This window comes from Cornus florida, unplaced genomic scaffold (genome assembly GCF_030987335.1).
Source record: "Cornus florida cultivar Cherokee Brave unplaced genomic scaffold, ASM3098733v1 CherokeeBrave_3.0.0_Hap2_Chr01, whole genome shotgun sequence".
Taxonomy (NCBI): Eukaryota; Viridiplantae; Streptophyta; class Magnoliopsida; order Cornales; family Cornaceae; genus Cornus; species Cornus florida.
This window is the reverse complement of record NW_026775571.1, coordinates 113,667,982-113,689,382: the sequence shown is the minus strand read 5'-3', so window position 1 is coordinate 113,689,382 and position 21,401 is coordinate 113,667,982. Positions and strand designations below refer to the sequence as shown.

Below are 21,401 nucleotides of genomic sequence, written 5' to 3'. Positions count from 1 at the left end.
CCTCTTCTTTCCTCATTTTCTTGGTGTTTTGGGTAATAAATTGGTGATCTTTGGAGTGTTTGCCTCAAGGTTATTATCCTCTTTGAGGTAGGATTGTCCAAAATTTCAATTCATTTACTTCTTGTGAATTTTCTCTTTGAAATGTGTATAGACATGCTGAGATTTTGTAAATTGGGTATTTTTTCTTTTCATTTCTTTTTTTTTTTTTTTCGTGTGTCTTAGAAAACTGAAATGGTGCTCCTCTAAATGTTAATTGTGATTATGTTCTTAAAACGAAAATTTTAATAGAGGTAATGGTTGTGCTATTGTTGTTTACATACTGAAATTTTTCATGGTTGTTGTACCTCAATTTTTGGATTGTTTGTTATAACTCTTGTATTGGGTGAAGCTGCCATGATAATTTTTAGCACCATGCCATGTTAATTTTATGCTAGTTTGTGCTCCAAACTAGAATTTTTTTTTTTTTATCAATTGAGTTATGTAAATTAGGTACATTATACGCTTGAAATTGAAAACAAAATGTGACTAAATATTGTAGAACTGAAAATTGTAGTTTCTATATTGGTGGGTGTAATATCTTTAGAAACTGAATTTTAGGCTTCCTACATGTTAGTTGTTGTATGTGTCTAAAACAGAATTTTTCTTGCTCAATTAGGTTTTGTACATAAGCATGAATGTTGAAACAAACACTTGTTGCCTAAGTTTAAATTACCTAGTTATGCTACTGATTTTCTGCATGAATGAATACATTATTGTGATATAAAACTTGCCATGTTGTTGTCATCAATGTATGGTGAAACAAAACTAAAATTTGAGGTGGAAGTTGTTAGGACATTGTGACATTATGTAGTTCGATCATTCATGCATTACATTGGGTAGCATTTGGGCAAAAAAAAAAAACAGAATTTGAAAAGAAGGAAAATTCTGTTTGGTAATTAATGATACAAAACTGATTTTGTGGGGATTATTTTGAAAACATTGTTTGCGAAACTGGGCGGCTAGGAGTTACCTTGTGTCCATGTCGTTAATGGGACCTAGAGAGGATGTAGGGAGCTTGCCTTGCGCGTGGTTGAGTTACTAGGCCCCAAAGACGCTAAGGGATTACCTTAGGTCAGGGTTACATTAACGGTTTGATGATTGAGGCGTTGGATGGGAATTTTGTAAAACAGGGAGTGACATTACATTCTATTGCATTGCATTTCATTGCACTGTATTTAAACACATTTTTAGTTATTTTTCCCGGGCAAGCATGACCCTTTTACTTATAGCTATTCTTTGTGTGGATTCGTGGAAGTACGAAGGAGTGTGGATTAGGTAACTTCTACTGAGTTGTTGTACTCACTCCGTCATTATTATATTTTTTTCCAGGTCATGGAAAGGAGGTCGTTGAGAACATACCTCCGCAAGCTTAGATGGATTTAAACCATCACCTATGGCTTTTCTTTTGTATCACTGTATATGTTGTATTTATGTGAAGTTTTGTATATTTTGATCATGTAATAACATGTAGTACTTGTCTTTAAGGCATGTAATCTAATGACTCTAGGTTGTGATGAATGTATTAAAGGGATGAAGTATGTCTATTTTGAACCATTTGTCGTCAGTTTATTGTGATTTCATACCTTAGGTGCCTATTAGAGGGTAGATCTTTGTAATGTATGGTTGGAACAGGTTTGGGGTATTACACCCTTTGGATGGAGAGAAACATTAGGGTATTCAATAATTCTTCCTCCCCCTCAGTTTTTAACTGAATCCATTTCAGAGACCACCTTAAAAGAGGGAGAAAAAAAATAAAAAAACGTAAGTAGATTTAAGTAGGCACATTGGGAGAAAAAAACATAAAAAAACTTTTGATGTGGTTAGGGCTAAAACTTTCTATGCTGGGAAGGCAAACGTTCCAGTGGCTGGTACATCCCATTTTTTGCTCTGAATGGTTATTTTAAATTCATTTTCCTGTTCTGTTTGTTTACCGGGTAAAAGTAGGAAAAGAAAATCCATTTAGACTATATTCAGTCCTTGAAATTAAATGGTCCAATGTAAATACTTTAAACAGTACAGTTAAAGATAACTGCAATCATTTTCATAAAATAGTGTCATTCAAGTATGAGCACACTACTTTTCCTGTATTACAAATGAGCATAATCACATTATTGTGCTTAGTTGAGCAGATTCATTTTTTTAAAAATAATAAGCCAAATTAGCAAATTAGAAAACGATGAAGTTTAGGAAGTTCTTTTTTTTTTTTTTTTTTCTTTCTTTATTATTATTATTTTTGTCAGTTTTCCTTGCAACCAAACTGAGGGTTAAAGAAAGATGCATCTTCCCATAAGAATGTGTCTCTCAACTTCAAAATTCTGCCTGTGTTTGTACTTCAGAAGTGAATGTACCTATGGTTGGTGGTCATGCTGGCATAACAATTCTCCCCCTGTTTTCACAAGTATGGTTTCGTCTTTCTTTCTCCCTTGATTTCACTTTATATTTTGACCTGAATGAGATGAGACTGGACTCTTTTGTAAAAGTTCAGTCAATTACTAGTTCAAACATTCTGATATTCATATCGTCATTGGTGAATAATGTTTTAGGCCACACCAACATCCAATTTATCAGAGGAAGATATTGCTGCTCTTACTAAGAGAACCCAGGATGGGGGGACAGAGGTCGTGGAAGCAAAGGCTGGAAAGGGTTCTGCTAAGCTATGATTGTTTCGTCTTTCTTTCTCTCCTGTTTTCAGTGAATGTTTTTATGATTGTTGTCATTATGTTTGTGTTGCAATTATTACATTATACCTGTGAGAGATTTGATGTTTGGAGGTTATATTGATGGACTAACTGATATGAATCTGATTTCAAGTGAAAATAAGTTGCAAAAATAAGTTATTACATATCTAGGTTTAAATAATAATATTTTTCTTCTGAGGAAGATCATTTACTGTTAGACATTCTGTGGAAAGTTTAGCTTAATGTAAAATCATTGTGTAGAAGTTGTAGACATCCATCAAATGTTGAAGAGGCATGATTAGTTTGCCATAATCAGTTTATGAGGCAAAGCTACAAATTTATGGGTTCTCATGATTATCTGGTCAGTGGGTAATGAAAGAAGTCCCATGGTCTAGCTGACAATTCCCCTACTACAAGGGTGCATGCCATGGTTTATATGGAAATTTGAGTTAGTTTGCAAAAAAAATATAAAATAAAAAAGTTTTATGGAAACTACATGTAGGGTACCCTTACTTTTACCCTTACTTTTGATTTTCCTGTATTGTATTAATTTTCCTATTCTATATTAAATAAGTTCACTATCAATCTTGTGCAAGTTGAACTTATTGTACTCTCCTTGTGTTTTGTTCTTATAAGAATGAGTTGGAGTTTCCTTCATTTTTTTTTTCCTTTTCATTTTCTTTCATATTATATCTTTGTTCTAAAGTTGTTGATGATGTTCTCTGCAATCATAGAAATGAATCATGATTGCATTGGAGATTAATAGCCATGTCTTTTGCAGTTATGCTGGAGCCATTTTTGCTGATGCTGGCTTGAAAGGGCTTAATGGAGTACCAGATATAATCGAATGCTCTTTTGTTCAATCAAGCATTACCGAATTGCCTTTCTTTGCCTCTCAGGTGAGTAATTTGAACTTGTTGATTTTCATGTCATTGGGATATATATGATATTGCATGTTATGTGAGCGGCTTGGAAAATACCAGTGAATTTAGTTGGATTATTTACCTGATTATTTTGTATTTTTATAGCCTTCATTGCTACCATTCAATGTTAAGTGGATTATCATTGACATGCTTGTAATGTTGATATTGACATTCATCCTTCTGTATGGGTGTCGATATAATCCAGTAATGACATAAGTGGTGCTAACTGGATAGTACTTGATTTTGGATTGTTTTAATTGTGTGTTTTGATTATTACTTGTTTTACATCTGACTTTGTAAGAACTTACCTCTGATCATGTCCTAAAGGGATTTTCATTTATTTTTTTTAACTGTCCTAAAGGGAATTGGGCCGAACCTTGTTTTCTAATAATTCTTTGATGTTTATAAGAATTTTATATCCTGTTGACCAGTCTTATCTTGTTTGTAAATGTTATGGAGGTGTGAGTTGAGCTCTCTATTACTGAAGCTGATGCACAAGTTAAATTTATGTCGGTATCTCTATGGTTTCAACGGGCGCGAATCACCTGCAGTGCAATTCTCCACTTATTTATGTTTCTTACAGTGAGCAGTAAGTGGCCTTGGTTTGACCACGTTTTACTCTACTTAATAGACACTAACACTTTGTTTGACAATTGTACCACTATTTATAAGTAACATTTCACTACCATTTTTAAGTAACGTCACAGAAGTCTAAAAGTAATATCACATAGTCTAAAAAGTAACATCACCACCATTTATAAGTATATTTCACCCTTAAAATGTGGTGATGTTACTTTTTAAACTATGTAATATTACATTTAGACTTCTGTGATGTTACTTATAAATGGTGGTGATGTTACTTTTTAGACTATTTTTACATTTCATCACCATATATAAGTAACATCACAGAGTCTAAAAAGTAACATCACCATTTGTAAAAGGAAACATCACCACTTTTAATTTCAAATAATAACATAAATGATATGTTGAATTGAGTTATGTTTATATGTGACATTACTTTTTAGACCATGTGATGTTACTTATAAATGGTGGTGAAATGTTACTTATAAATAGTAATGTAATTGGCCAAACACGGCCTTTGTGTCCGTTAGCTGAAGAATGATGTGGCCAAATATAGACCACTTAAAAGTTATCGCAGGAAATTGCAGAGGAGCTTCACTGCAGGTGATTCGCGCCCTGGTTTTAACTATCTCCTGTCGGACATGTTGTCTTTTTAGATATTAATTACACCTATTGCAATTTCAGTCAAAGGTTTATTGGAAAGATTGTTTGGTGGATATGTCCCTGTGACTGCATTCCGACTCATTGTTGGTTTAGACCATTAGGCTCTAGTATAGTTCTAGATGTATATATATGTGCATCCGTTGCAAAGATATACATGTGTGACTGTGTGTAATTATATTTCTATCAATACTATATATATATATATATATATAGTTGTGACACCTCACTTTCCTATGGCTCGGAGGTTGTAGTACCTAAATATCTCAGATTATCCAATATTTTAATTTCCACCCTAAACATTTCATGTTAGTTCATTTATTTTATGATGGCAGAGGTTGACCAGCTCATTACAACCTACCCATGTATAATGGCGCGGTTATTTTTTTTCTTTTTTGTTCTCTCAAATGATACGGATAATTTTTTTTTCCGTTGATTTCTTTTTCCGAGTTTTCTTTTTCCGTCACTTTTTCACTATCTTTTCATTTTGCGTAACCTACCGGGTCATGCTCGGATTTGATTCCGACCTTGCATGCGTTCATTTTACTTGATTTCTATGTGATCCACATTTTTACTTTTGTAGAAAAGTATGCTAGATGTTTACTTTTGCCCGTAGGGGTAAAAATATAAAGATTCTTGAAAATTGTTTTCTTTACTTGGGGTGTTTTTCGTAATTATCTTTTGATAAAATTTTGTATTTAAGGTTCTTTTAAATATATGTTTTAAATGACACTTCATTTTGGGCTTTCTGAGAAATTCACTTTTTGAGTTATCCAGTGGAGGGGCATTTGTGTAATTATGGAAAGTTTTCAGAAAAGTTTCTCGTTTTGGGTTCAAACTTTCATGAGGGTTTATTTTAACTTTTTATGGACTTTGGAACTTCCGGAATATTTTTTCAGATTTTTATTTCATTTATTTTGAATTTTCGAACCCCGTTAGTCGTCAATCTTGTCCAGGACATATCATCTCGCTCGGGACTCGGTTTTCAACCCGCTTTCTTCCGTTGACCTTAGAATTCCATTTCAAAATTTTTTCGTTCATGGACCATCGGCATTTGAGCGCGTCTTCACTAATTTCCTTTTTTAGACCCAGACGGGGCCCGTTCGGACTGTTCAGGACATCTTTTTGACCTATTTAGGGTTAGTGGATGAGAGAGAAAGCATCCCTAACTTTTTATTTCCTAAAGTAGCAGCCATTAGCTTCCATTGAAGAACCTTAGAGCTGCCCTTTCTCTCTCCTCTTTTCATCTATTTCCTTTTGGAATTTCATCTTCGCGGTTTATACTTTTTTTATCTCCTCGACGATGCGGTCATTTCTATCCGAGCGATTTCCTATTTGCAGCACTTTGACTTTTGGGCTGAGAGTTGAAGCTTGGATTTGGGTCTTCTCACTTAAGGATTCATGCTCTCTTTGTCATCCCCGCCAAAATCCCGAAGTTTCATCACATTTTGTAGAGTTTGATTTTGGTGGGATTTGAGATTTTCATCTTAAGTGAGGTAAAGGGTGTTGTATGTTTATAATCTTAGTATTTTACATGTTTTTTTTAGGTTTATATAACTTAAATGTATGTTTAAAGTTTAGATCGAAAAATAGTTTTTATTTTAATTAAATAATGATTTAATTTTATAGTTGAAGCATGCTTAGATTTAATTAATAATATAATATTTGGAGAGCCCGTGACTTGTAATTCATTATATATTATTTTTGGAATTTTTGGATGACTTTTGAAATATAGAGTTTTTAATTAATTAAGTTAATTAAAAATTAGTTGAGTGTTTTAGTGGCTTAATTAGACTTTTGATTTGATATTTGAATTCTTCATGATATATTGCTTATTATGTGTTAATTTCATATCATTTGGTGATGTTTTGCAATCTAGAGGAATTAATTAATTTTTATTTTATTAGTTTCCATTTAATGAATTTATGATTTATTTGTATCTTTGATGTTTTCAAGGCCTACTATGTTGCATGCCATGATAGTGGAGGACTTAGGGCATGTCTTGTGTGTTTCCATATCTTAGTTGCGTGTGGTATTTAATTATGTGCATTTAGTGTTATGTGTATATACTTGTGGTGCACAACTTGTTGATTTTGGAAAGTTAGAGAGGACATAATTTATGTGATGGTTAGGGCTCGGCACTAATATGAGGACAAGAGTCTTCATTAGTCACAAGTGCGCACTAGGTAGCTCATTGAGGGTCGTAATTACCCAGAACAACTTGCTCGGTCTTGTGACCGCATGTCCTAGTCTTTCCACTTGTTTGATTTCGCATTTCAAGTTGTTTACTTTGTGCATTTATGTTTCATTACTTGGTATTTGAAATTTCATGTTGTTTAATTGTTTATTTATTATGGTTTATGATGTGGATGTTCTAGGATGATCCCTTAGTCTCACCGTGGACATAGACGTTAGGTGGCATGAACCGCATGAATTGATTTATATCAACTTATAAAGACTTACAAAACTTTAGGTTATACGCATGTTCATTTCCTACGAGTAGCTTTATGTTACTCACCCACGAAGTGAAGACATTTTTCAGGTACAGGAATCAAGATTCGGGATTTGCATTATGTTTTGGATGATTCGTAGACTTGAAATATTTGATTCATGCAAATGTTAGCATGAAATGATATTTTTAGTTTAAAATGTCAAAACTTGTAACTTTTACTTGGGATATGTAATAAGTACCTAAATGCATCCTTTGAGACTTATTTGACATGTATGTGATGAGGCCAAGGGCCAAGAATCTCATGCTTTACTTTTATGCTATTTGATATTATGCTTAAAAATGAGAAAAAAATTTGAAAAATGCGAAATTTTAGCATGACAATTTCAGCTTGGATGGTGGGAATTGTGTTTTATCATTTTTCATAGTGTTCTTATATTATATATGACGTGTGGCCAAGGGTCAAATAATTCTTTGAATGCATCTATGATGGTTGACTCCAAATTTTGCTTAAAATGACTATTTTTCATGATTTTGGAGCTTGGACATGTCATATTTTGCATATGCTGTATTTTGAGGCCATGGGCCATTAGGACGCATTTTATTATGTATATTACATTTGTTAGAATGATCACATTGCACAAAATATCATGGTTGTATGTTATGGTTGATGATATGCTTCAAATTTTTCATTTTAAGGCATTTTTGGGGTTTAATAGGTCGGATTTTACATTGGGCATAATTGGGGGTCATGGACTATTCCCACACACTTTAAAACACTTATTACGTTTGTGTGCACAATCATTTTAGCTAACAACTTCATATTTAGTCATTTGAACACTTGGTTGTTCTCATTTTTACAATTTTTTGCAAAATCTTGTTTAGGGGCATTTTGAGGATTTTTCTTCAAAAATAAATTCCGGTTTTGACATGGTCACTTAGAAAATATGATTTTAAGGGGGGGTTTCTTCAAAACTTTTTCCCAAAAAATGTCGTCTCGGCCTCCAAAACCCCGCGTCAAATCTGATTTCTTGGTGCGCACTTCTTCAAGAAAAAAAGTGTGATCTCAGGGGTATTTTTGAGATTTCACGTTAAAAATAAAATTTTCTTTCGACATGATCCGCTTGGAAATTTTATTTTAAGGGGGGTTTCATTTTCGTGTTTTTCCAAAAAAGGTTGCTTCGAGGTCCAAAATTACGTTTGAAGTCTGAATTTTCTGGTTACATAGCAGGTGGCAGCCATCCCTTTGGCCGTCGCGATGTCGATTTTTCGTCGGGTCTTTTCTCCCTCAACCGGACTCCGTTTTGGGTGAACATTTTTTTTTTGAACTTCATTAATTTTTCATTATTTATCCAATGGTGTGCTCGGTAGCACCTATAACTTTCTAAAAATTACGATTTTACCCCCAGGGCTAAACTTGTCTTTTTTTAAAAAAACTTTGCTTCCGCATTTTGTTTTCTTTTAAGTTCCGAGGCTTCATAGGAAGCCATGGTTGTGTGTTAGCAATGACGTACATCTCTTGAGACTTTGTTTGCATGTGAAATGACCATTTTGCCCTTGGGGGCATACTTGATCTATTTTCACCGTTTTACTTCCGTATTTGTTTTCTTTCATCGACTTTGTGTTTTATTTTTCGCTTTCGCATTTTGGATTCATTATCGGATCAACTTTCGGGTCACATTGGTTATCCGGGTTTGTGAAAATTCGGAACGTCACACCATGTGTAATGATTTCAATGTGTCTTCACTTGCAATGTTCCGGTGGTTGAATCAAGTTGCCTTAGGTTGCAATTTCACAGGCCACAGGTTTATATAGTAGGCTGGTCTTGTCTGCCTCTTAGAACAATGTCTAATTATCTTTTGGATGATGGGGAGGCCAACTGTACTAGTTAAATAGTAATATAATGCAATATAAATTGGTACTTGGTAGAATACTCGTTGTTTTCTTGTGTACCTTGAATTCTATAGAATATACTCATGGTATCCTGTTTCCATGACCACTTGCGATCCTGCATGATGAATGCCCTGAGTTGTAATTGTTTGATTAAATTCAAGTATCAGATGTTCTGACATGTTTGTGTACATTTTGATGCAACAGGTAAGGCTTGGAAAGAATGGGGTGGAGGAAGTCCTTGGACTGGGTACCCTATCAGAGAAACAAGGTCTTGAAAGTCTCATCCCTGAGCTCAAATCTTCAATAGAGAAGGGAATCAAATTTGCCAATCAATAGCTAGACTAATCTTACTATGTTTGTTGGGGTACTAATCCCCTATTGATCTTTCCGTTTGAAGTCATCGCAATTTTGCTTCTGTAGAAGAATTCATATATTTACGAAATGTTTTGCCTGCCTATCAGAGATGAGAACTAGGATCATTATTGACTCTTGAGATCCAATTAATAAGTTTCACTATCTTGTAATAGTTCTTGTAATAAACTACACACCCATTTTTTTGTCCTTAGTTGGACTTAAATCTTCGACCCTCTAGAGATACCACTAGGCGACAACAGTACAACTGCTAGTGTTATTTTTATTCTTGCAGGGTTATTCTTCGATGTATCCAACAAATTGAAGTTCTAAATTGAATGGGATATTAAGTGCAGTTGGTGAAGTTTTTATTGATGCTTTAAAAGCACTTTTGGGGTAGTTGATTTTCTTAGATGAAAGATAGGACCCTCATTTTCTTTGGTTGTTTTAATAAGGTGAAAACTTCAAACCATAACAAAAACTGATTATGATACTATTGTATATCATTGAAGCCTGATGTATGATTTTAGTTTCTACAAGGAAGGTGTTTATCTGAAGCTAAGCTACAATGTGTGCATCTACTCAAAAATGGTTAATGGTGAAACACTTGATGTGTGATGGATCACAGACGTCCGGTGTGTTGTAGCACTGTGCTATAAATGCACCAAATCCTCTCACTTGCATTACTCCCTTTCATTTGTAAGGAAGTTTTTAGTGAAGAATTTAATGCAATTAACCAGACGAAGGAATAAAAATTCCATTACCATTTCTCTCCGACTATGTTGGTTGTTTTTTATATTTAATTGTTACCTTATTCTTCTCTCAACGATCAAACGGCCTAACGTCAAACAGATGCTGCTTTGGAACTTATTATGTGGGTAGAATGCCAAGCCCATACAACACATTTATGTTGTGTATGATCCTAGATTGGGGAAGAAAAGGAGTAAGAGAAGAAGAGGTGAGAATGGGATTCATTGTGTGAGCAGCATGATTAACAAAATTTTAGGAAGTGAAATTAGGTTGTCTTGGAACAGAGGTTCTACTCCAAATAAGGAGATAAGTGCCTAACAAGAGGCCTAAGCTGTCATACTTTGTTCGTTATTAGGCAATAGTTCCCCAATATGTGGGATGGTGATTAATACAGTTATTTCCAAGATTTTTGACGCCTTCTGATTTGTTTGGATGCCGTTTGGATTGTGTATGCTCTTCAAATATGCTGTAGCTGTGTGTTTGCTGTTGCATTTTGGTGTTTTAATGAGCTTTGTTAAGCTTTTACTATTACTTGTTTATTGTTGTTTTGGTTGGAGTGGTTGTCTTTATGTTCTGTTCTGTTTGTTTCTAGTATTTCTCTGGAGGAATTGTTATGATGGTTTGCTAGCTCTTGGTTTTGGTTGCTCTCATATTAATAAACCTTATTATCAAACCAAAACAAAAATCAAGGCACATGGAAAGAGTAACATTAAACCGTTCTTGAGCACAATTCAGTCAATTTCGATTTAGGCTTTTACATAAAGAATGAAAATATAAAACGAACAAACAAATTTTATTAACATACCATGTATAGTCTCAGATTAAGAGAACCATACTAATTAACAAACAGTTGTCCCTTTTGGTGAAGCAAAATGAACAATGGACATTAAACATATCAATGAGCTGCATGCATGCTGAATTTAGGAGTCCCAAATGGGGCCAAAGCCAGGAATTCCCGCATCCTTGCATGCATTGACAACGTCTCTGCTCCCTTCCGAATTGCTAGTAACAATCACAACTTGTGCTCCCCATCTTTTGGCAGCATCAACATTCATCTGAGAGACGTTAGGCCGGCCAAGCACTGCGGTGTCATAGACAATCACTTTCTCTTTAGGGTGCCCACTCATCATCTCTTTGATTTCCTTCCCAAAGTTCTGTTCAATCCATTTTGCCACCCAAAGCATGCAAACATCAGCCGAACATGGCTGCAACAGGAATGACAGGAACACGCATATGCCTAAACCCGTCGCCACCAACAAAACCCTGTCGTACATGTTGGTAAGATAAGGCAAGCCCGCAAAGTGCACCTGCCGAACCAATAGGTAGCTTGGTGCGTTGGAGACCAAGGACTTTGTGAAGTCACCAACTGCACCAGCCAACATCATATGCTTTTGCTTATCATCAGAAATGATGCCAAAGGCGTGCCATTCTGAGAAGGGCGACGGACTAATCCTGCCCAATATACCGGATTTCACTCCTCCTTCGAACTTGATTATGGAGGCATGGCCGGAAGGAGCAGAGACCTTAACCGGGACACGTCTCATAGTCACCCATGGAATGATAATAAGTACTGTGATGGCAAGTGTAAACCAAAACTCTTGGTGTTTAACCAACCTAAAACCAAAATGGTCCCTGTAGGACTTAGTCATAGAATCATAGGATATTTTAAGGAGGATAAAGGCCCAAAGGAGTATAAGAGCTGTCCAACCAGCAAAATGATGAGTCCTTTCAAATACATTATGATGGAGATGTCGAACAAGAGGGAATGTTGCCAAAGAAGATAGACAGAGAAGGGCCAGAATGGCAGAGGCAACGCCAATGATGAGCCATGCAATTGACGATATACCACAACCACTATGTATCCCGCTAAGAGACTGTAAGAGGGATGTGGTGGCTGTCTTGATTCTTAGAGGCACACATGACCATCCCAAGACGTTCACTACTAGCCAGAACACAACTCGCAAGAAAGCCTCACTTCGACAAAATGTCAAAGCAAAAATGTTGGCGATGGAGAAAAGGACAGCTTTGCGATTGGCGTAAGAGAAGTGTCCACTTGCTGCAACCACCAAGGCAGTGATGTTCAAAGCCAAACAAACTACAAAGAGTCGCTTGTAGACAGTGAACAAACCTTGATCAAGCAATATAACAGACAGTCTCGACTCTTTTGGCTTAGTAGGCTTGGATGGTGGTTGTTCACGCTTGCTACGAGCCAGTGGAAGAAGAAGTTCCAAAACTTGCTGTTTGTTCAATCCCTCATTTTCTTGGCCTTCTTTTAAGGACTCCAAAGAGTGGTCGACGTCCTTGTCATCCTCAATGTCCAAGTCACAGAAATGGCTACTAGCACGACTCGCGGACTTTGTATCGGATCTCCAGATGGGAAAACCTTGGAAAAGCTTCCCCATGGAAACCAAGATTTTTTGCTGCCACTGTGCTGATCAGGGGCGGCTGGAGCCTTAGGCGAGTTAGGTGGTTGCCTATGCCCCAACCAATAAGAAAGCCTCATAATTTTTTATTTCTTTATATATTATAAATTTCTTAAAACAATTATAGTATTTTTTTTAATTATTAAACTTTAACGTATAGAGAAATTTGACAATTAACTTAAAAGATTTCTATTATTTATATTTTTCTGAGGGGCTTCCAAATTTTTTTTCTTTATATATTATGTCACGACCCGAAAATCTTAATAAAATCTTCAATTTATACAAAATTAGATACATCAAAATATACCCAGGATCATAAAAAAAAAATACCCTCTTTTATACAAAGTCAATTTCATAAAAAATACACAAAAAAAATAATACAAATAAAACTCGCAACGCCAACTTTTCATCCTAAGCCCGTCTCTAGCAATTTCCGTTCATTTTCGGTACCTGAAACTAGAGGGTGGTGAAACAAAAAGTCCCAGTAGGAAAAACCATAATAAGAATTTTATGGAAGTTTAACAAAACAGCTTCACAAAATATACATATTCATGTGAGTATATAAACAAAATAAAAATGCATTTAATCAAAACATTTAATAAAAATATTTAATCAAAACCACCCCATGCCATTCAAGATACAGAGAATCCTACAGTGAAAAAGATTTTTCCTCAAACTACCGGCCTTCTCCGCAACTCGGCTCACTCTGTATCTGCAGTTCATTCTCTCACTTTCTCATTTTTCTATTATGTTTGGTCACTAAATTCACAAGACAAGGCCCCACATATAAAGGCAAATCCATCCACCTCGCACAGAACCCAGCCAACAGACCCACGTGAACCCACTACTTTCCTTCCTAATCTTACATCATTTCAGTACCAACCTGTTCCTCCTTTCTTTTCTTCTCAGTCGTCCACCTTGCTTCCTTATCACGTCTACACTGACAAAACCTATATGAAAAAAAATCAGCCCAAAACCAAACAATTTTTCAACTGAACAATCCAAGTGGGTCCCGTTCAAATCACACCAACTTTTCCTTCCTTCCTTTTCTTTTCAATTCATAACACACACAAAATATATAAAAAAAATGAAACAAAAACAAAAATTAATAAACAAGTGGGACCCGCAAAAGCCAACTTTTCAATCTTTCCTCTCCTATTTCGCTGCTGCCCACTTCCTTTTCAAATGCAACAAAAAATATATTACGTATATATACAAAAGTAACCAAAACAAGACCAGATCAAATGGGGCCTGCCAAAATAACTTTTGCCTTTCTTTTCCCACTTTTCATTTCCCAGCCTACCATGTGTGTGTATATATATATATATATATATATATATATAATATAACAATATGAAACAACAATTACAAACCAAACCCATTACTCTGTTTCGGCTCATTTCCTTACAATACATATATAAATATATATATTATATAACAATACTAATTTAAATTTCAAAACCCACTAACTTTAATAAATAAATAATTAATTTAAACAGTCTAAAACTCATAAAATAATTAAATTAAATTTTTAAAAAATCGGATCATCACATATTAAGACTTACTTAAGTATTTTATTTTCTTATATTATCAAGCCTCAATAAATACAAACTATGCCCAAAATATTTCTATCTTTTTATTATTATAATTTTTTTTTTTTTTTTTTTGCTCTCTCTCACCTTCATTACATTAGCATATATACACACACTAAATATTAAATATATATTTAAGTGAAAATTGGTAAAACTTTCTATATTTTTCTAATTAAGACTCCTATTAACTTTTATTTTCTCTTTTTTTTTTTTTTTTACTCCTTATATTTTTTTTCTCCTCTCTCATTATAAATTTTTTTTTATTTTCATCTTCTCCACTATTACAATTTACAATCTCACAACCTCACTCTGTAATAAGATTTTGAATACATTTATATTCTATTAAAAAATTTATTGGAGTATTATACCAAAATATAATTTTATTAATTTTTGTTATCATAAAATTATATATTTTGTTTATAATTTTTATTTATATTGTTAAATGTGACTATTAGAAAGCACATGACCAATTAATTAACAATGGAACTAGAGTTTTGAAAAAATTTAGTGATAGATTTAAAAATCACAAAACAAATAATTATCATAATATCGACATAAATATATCGGTAAATTTAATTAAAAGGCCACTTTATTTTTTTACCTAAAGTCTCAAATAACATTGAGCTGCCCCTGGTGCTGATTAATAGACTGTGTTGGAATGGCGAATGGATCAAAGTGAGGTTTGATCTCAAACGCAACACCTCTACAGCTCGAAAACCTATCAATTCTTTTCTGGGGTTCCATGGTTGATTGATTCTCTCTCAAGACCACTACACTAACTAGTAATTAGAATGTACTAGAGCTTGAGAGAGGCTATATAGCTTGTTCTCTGGTGGCATGAGAAGGTGAGTATTTATAAGCATGTGTAAAGTGTATGTACGAAGTGTACGTAGCTGGCACATAGCTAGTGACATCTTGAATCATAGTAATTTTTCTTTGACCAACTCAAATAGTGTAATACCCCTAATTTTAAAAGGATAGTCTCGGTATTTATTTATTTATTTTTATTATATTTTTTTTAATTGTTTAATTGATTATTTGACTAATTGTTTATGTGTTTAATTGAATTAAGTGTTACTTGATTAATTGGTTACTTATCTATGTGTTATTTGTATTTTGTCTAGGTGTTATTTGTATTATTTGTTTAATTAGATTGTGTGCTTAAATGATATATTTGATTAATGTTAATTAATTGTAAATTAAATGTTTTCATTTCTTTTATTATTTTATTTTATTTTTCTTTTATGGTTATGGTGAGTGGTAATTGGCCAACCAATTGGATCCCATGGACTGCTTGGATAGGAGGTTGGATGGGTATGGATAATTATCCATGGATAGTTGTATATGTATATATATAGATATATATGTATATACATATATATAAAAAGGAAAGTAATTTATTAATATTATAGTAACTTTAGTATTAATAAATAATCTGATGTATATATTTTATATATTTATATAATAAGGATATACATATATTTTATACGTAACATATTTTAAGTTACCTTTTTAATATTTTCATTTTTATTTATTTTTATTAAGTTGACTTGGATTGGGAAAAGGAATAGGGTTATTATTTAGCCTATAAATACACAACTATAGGTTGAAAAAGGAGTGAAAATATATCACGTAATATATTCTAGAGAGAGAGTTAGAGAGAGAAGGAGAAAGAGGGAGGAAGGAGGAGAAAACCCTTTAGAGAGAAGATCAAGGAAGAAGAAGTTTAACTTTCAATCCGAAAGTTTAAGGCAAGTTCTTCTTCTATCTCTTTCCCTTTGATTCGTATTTCTGTACATGCCTAGGAAATTCCAGGATTTACTAAACACATAAAATTAAATAATTATGCATGTTTAATTGAATTAAAGTATAGGTTTTTGTGAAATTGGGTCATATCTGTTCTTGTGTTATAAATTAAAAAATGCATGATTTTGATTTGATTTCTGGTGTGAATTTTTATATGTTTGAATTATGTATTTTTCATATATGTGGAATGATGGAACGTAGAAACATGCCTAGGATTCCTGAACATTAAATAGGGACTAGGTTTGGGTTTAAATAAATTTAAATACACTCAATCATAACGATGCTTGCTATTTAAATGTTTACACAAACGAATGGATTTAATCTTTTAAAATGCTTTAGCAATTGAGAATAAATGTGTAGGATGAATTGGATATGGAGAATGCTTATTTGACGATATAATAAAATATCATCATGTATAAGATTCAGTTTGTGTAGGACATATGATATATGAGCTTAAATAAATAATAAGTCATTCATATTCTGTGATAACTTGATATCATATTATCATAGTTATTTCTGGAATGTTTGATGTATTTCTTTAATTATTACATCAATTGTTGGATTGTGTGGTTTAATGCACCGGTATGGGACGGTGGCATTCTAGGGACGGATTAACTTATCAGTTAAGTCCTACCTATTTTATATAAGGGAATGGATTAACTAAAATGTTAAGTCCTACTTATATTCAAGTTAGGTCAGCTGAACAAGTTGAATGACTTATAGAGGATTAATTTATTATATAAGGGAATGGATTAACTAAAATATTAAGTCCTACTTATATTCAAGTCAGGTCAGCTGAACAAGTTGAATGACTTATGGAGGATTAATTTATACTGGATAGGATGGTCACTATATTTTATATATATAAGTATGGTACCATGATATGAGTTTGAGTCTCAGGATCAGTGGTTAGGGTGCGTATATCGCCAGGGATGTGTAGCTAGATATAGTGTAGTTGTGTACCCTGGTAGGTCTAGGTACTCATGCCCACTATATGTGCGTTTTGCATGTTGCCTACTATTCAGGTTGAGACAACCCTATAGTCTAGTGAGGTTCCTTTAGTGTGTGTATATATATATACGGACTACTAGTTACTGTTGGATTGACTAGGATGTATACGTGTATCGGATCTCTGCTTGGACTGTAGTAGAGTAGAACTTGTTTATGGGCCTGACCCACCATTGTTTTTCAGGTGTTCGTCACGAGTAGAGGTTGTTCGTGCTGAGCGGGGATCAATCTACTTCATTCTTCCGATGCTACATAGGAGTTCCTTTATGATTCAGTTTCCTGTTTTAGAATACTGTCATTTGTTTAGTTTGGATTTTCTAGGGGTCCACACAGTATGGATTCCCGAGTTGTATTTTGGAGGATCAGTTTTATCAGAAGAGTTTATTAATTAATGGAAATATATTATGAGGTTTATTATTAGATTATCATTTTAGTTTCTGGTCAGCATTTTATTTATTCTTCTTTATTCTTTTGTACTCTGTGTTCGTTTATTATCAATTTGTTTTGATATCCTCGGGTATTCGGGCGTGGGCCTGGCCAACCCACATTCGGAAATTCGGGGGTATCACAGTTGGTATCAGAGCACTCCAGGTTCAAGTGTCCTTAGGAGTGTCTTTCGTTATGTGACTTCCGCGTTGCGTCTCTTAAAACTTAGAGCTCATATTAGGATTCGTTGTACTCTATTTACGGTTCGTTAGGAGGAGCTGATGTCAATTAGATTCTGTAGTTACAGAATGGTTGGCATTAGGAGGAGGATTGGGTTCAAGGCGAAAGCAATAAAAACCCAAAGAAGTAAAGGAGTAAGTTATCGATTTCATTGCCCGAAAGCAGAGTTAAGGATTGACGGTTTAGGTTCGTTTGGCGTTACTTTAAAAGTATAAGCCAAGGAATGATTTAGGTGTACGTGATAGGTCACCGCATATCGGAACCAACACGACTTCAGTTGATCTCAAAAAGGAGACAAGCGAAGAGTAGGAGCCGAAGAGGATCCTAATGGAGGAGATTTATGTGCATTCAGTAGAGAGGGTACTAAATCTTGAAGATGGATGATCGCACGAGGTGATCTGAATTACTAATAGTATAGCGAATGTTATTAGTAGAATTAGGGTTGATCAATCTACAAATAATTAAGCTTTCTTATCATCTCTAAAAGAGGTATATAAGAAGTATTGTTCAGGAGTTTGGGGATCGGATGTGTTCTTATCAGAACGAAATACATAATTTTTAAATCACATACAAAAAGGCATATGGATTATGTTGTGACGTTCTAATTCACTTTATAAAGCCAAGTTAGATAGTTTACATTCCGTGTATAGGGAGGATGAGGGTTAAGCCCTTAGTATTTGCTTAGACTAACAAATGTTGCTTTTAAGCTATGTTTTAAAGGATATGTTTCGAGGTTGAATGATTATTTACAAAACTATAAAAGGAAATTTTGAAACAATCTAGTAAGGTTGATTTCAAAGGAGACTTTCTTTTCTAGAAAGAACGATGTCCTAAGTAGGAGTATATTTTGTTCTGTTGTGTTTATCATACGTGCTTTATGTTATTATTATTATTTTTTATTATTATTATTTTTTTTTTTGTTAATTACTCGGGATTTGGTATGTGGTTTAGTTGGGGACATAAGCGTGTGATCAATTAATTATTGTTTTAATAACATGGAGTCATAGCGCTATTTACGCTAAATTTGTGAGCATACGGTCATAGGATTTGGTAGATACACATAAATTTAACCAATCTATTGGACCTGGACATGTGTCATTATGGTGCGTTTTGGGATGGGATAATTAAACCATCACTACGAGTCAAACAATCTAGAACGATTAACTTGATATACTTTACGTTAGGTGTGGATTCGTATCATATTACAACGCCATGATATTGGTGATTGTTAATGTTTCGGTATGCGTGAGGTATTGGTAAATAAAGATCACTAAAACGCCATGATGATATATCAGAGGTGCTGGATTTGTTGAACATCTTCTTGAAAATTTTAGAAGTTGTTACCAAGTCGGAAGGAGGATTTAGTACTGGATTAAGTACTTATTGGAATGACACCGAGTGAGGATAGGAGACTGAATAAATATTCAGCACTAAATTCTTAATCAAGAATTTATTCAAGAGGGTGTGTCATTAGGAGGAATTTACCGGTGTTGCACATGGAAGAGGAAGCTAAATATTTTTATTTCCATAAATAATATGGAATTATTTTTTTAGTCACAATTTGCAACAAATAGTTGTTGCAAGGAAATTGATGACTTATGTGGAGGATGGAAAGATTTCATATTCTTTTGAAGTTAGACAAAGAAGTTGGATTGACACTAACTTGTCTTAAAGAAGCAGGGTGTGTCAAAGATAAGATGGTAAGACCAAACACCTATATAAAGATGAGGTGCATGGTATATATGGAAAGGTCGTAGTTTGTTGACTTTTGTTGAGTTAAAGTCATAGTTGACTATTGATAAATGGAATTACCGATTGACTTTCAATATCGGTAAGTTTATCACAGATCAGTAGTGGATAGATTTAGTTGCAGAATTCGCTTTTGAAGATGCTCCAATTTAAATAATGGGTACAGACGAAAACTGGTGGTACTGGATTAACAGTACTTTCTGCAGACAAATTGGATGGAGGATGCAAAGACTGAGTTTCACAACTCTTAGTACTTTATTCACCCTAATAGAAACATGATGCTTCACAGTATGAAGCAGATGTTTGGAGGACAGGCAGGAAGAGGAATATAGTGTTTTTTCTCTAAGTCTAATATTTATTAAATAGTAGAGATGGACCATCAGAGATCACTGGATTCTTGCAGCTATTTTCTATACTGAAGTGGAAATGACAGAGCATTTTCACGGATTTAGTTAAGGGATTGCTGATTTGATGCAAGGGTCAGGATTCTAGATGGGATATTGGTTGACTGATAAAATTAAATCAGTTTCATTTTATCTATTTTGATCGAGCTGGTAAGATATCAGTTCATACGAATATAACGGATCACGAGATGGTTTAGATAGATAGAAGTGGTAATTCACACTTTATATCAAGTTCCGTCTGGTGGAAGCAATTATGGAAGTGGATGCTCTTAACAAATGATAGAATATTTAAATCTTTCGATTAGTTGTTGAGTTATTAGATGCATTTATAGCATGTGTAATAATAACACTTGTTATTACTACGGTAGTTGAGGAGTTCAATTTTGAATATCGGAGCTAACCCTCGAGAAGGTGTTACCTTACTCAGATGGAGTTTAAGGTACTGGAGGAGGAGTTAGTAGTTTCTATAAATAGTGATATGACGGTCGAGCGACTGAGATGGAAATTTATAATTTTTTTTTGGTACACCCAGACGGTTAGAAGGTACATCACGACATCAAATATCGGTTTTGGTGAACAGGTACGGATAGGGACGTGTCTATAATTGCCCTAAGTGTAAAACCTGCTACAAAGGTGGAAAGTTGATCATTAGATATCATAGGAATCTTTAGCCACTTCCTATACCAAATATGGAAGTTGAACTAAACAAGAGTGATAGTCGGTGGGAATGATCGACATTGATTTGGAATTTCAATTTTCCATATGGAATCCGAGTGGTGGATTGAGAAAGATCGCTTATTTTAGAACTTCATAGTAGTTTTATAGTTCAGTGATAGTGGTGTTATAGCATGTGGATGTCCATATTAGTGGATGCAAAGTGCTATTTCGAATGAGCTTTATGAAGATTTTAGAGTAGCAGCTCTACTTCATAAATATAGACGGGGGAATTAATCGAGAGATTAAATTAGACCATAAAGGATATGTTTGAGGCGTATATCCTAGATTTTCATGGACTGTTGGAAGAATTTACTTCACTTGTCGGAATTTTGTCTGTGATATTGTTGGCACAAGGAGGTTAGTGTGACAACTTTGGAGGTTTTGTATCTTTCACAATTCATACCTCTCATTTGTTGGTTGGAAATGGAAGTAAGGATTGTACAATTAGACCTTGACTTCATTTAAAAATATGTCGAAAATAGATACTTCCCTTTATATTGAACTGCGCGCGGTTGGGAAGCAACAGTAGGATGTTGTAAATAGTTGAACTCGTATACTAGAGTTTTTCTATCAGGGAGTAGTTTGCTCGTTCTGTTTTCTATGTAGGAAGAAAGACGATTTTTGGAGAAATGTCAATTTTACTTATTACATTGACTTTTACACGATTGTGTTTCGCAATTGAGGCAGTCACCTCTGAATTAGCGTTACCAA

At 34.2% G+C, this 21,401-nt stretch overlaps 2 protein-coding genes across 2 annotated transcripts; one reads left to right on the top strand and one right to left on the bottom strand.

Moving 5' to 3' along the window:
* Positions 1 to 3,153: 3,153 nt before the first annotated feature.
* On the top strand, positions 3,154 to 9,801 carry LOC132267583 (malate dehydrogenase 1, mitochondrial-like). The gene is made up of 2 exons (XM_059768755.1): positions 3,154 to 3,616; positions 9,429 to 9,801. The coding sequence occupies exons 1-2, from the start codon at positions 3,461 to 3,463 to the stop codon at positions 9,558 to 9,560; spliced, it is 288 nt and encodes a 95-aa protein (XP_059624738.1). The 5' UTR covers positions 3,154 to 3,460; the 3' UTR covers positions 9,561 to 9,801.
* A 1,444-nt stretch (positions 9,802 to 11,245) lies between these two features.
* On the bottom strand, positions 11,246 to 12,727 carry LOC132281090 (adenylate-forming reductase 03009-like). The gene is made up of 3 exons (XM_059782831.1): positions 12,097 to 12,727; positions 11,522 to 12,012; positions 11,246 to 11,467 (listed from the first exon to the last, which is right to left on the bottom strand). The coding sequence occupies exons 1-3, from the start codon at positions 12,725 to 12,727 to the stop codon at positions 11,246 to 11,248; spliced, it is 1,344 nt and encodes a 447-aa protein (XP_059638814.1).
* Between the last annotated feature and the right edge of the window lie 8,674 nt (positions 12,728 to 21,401).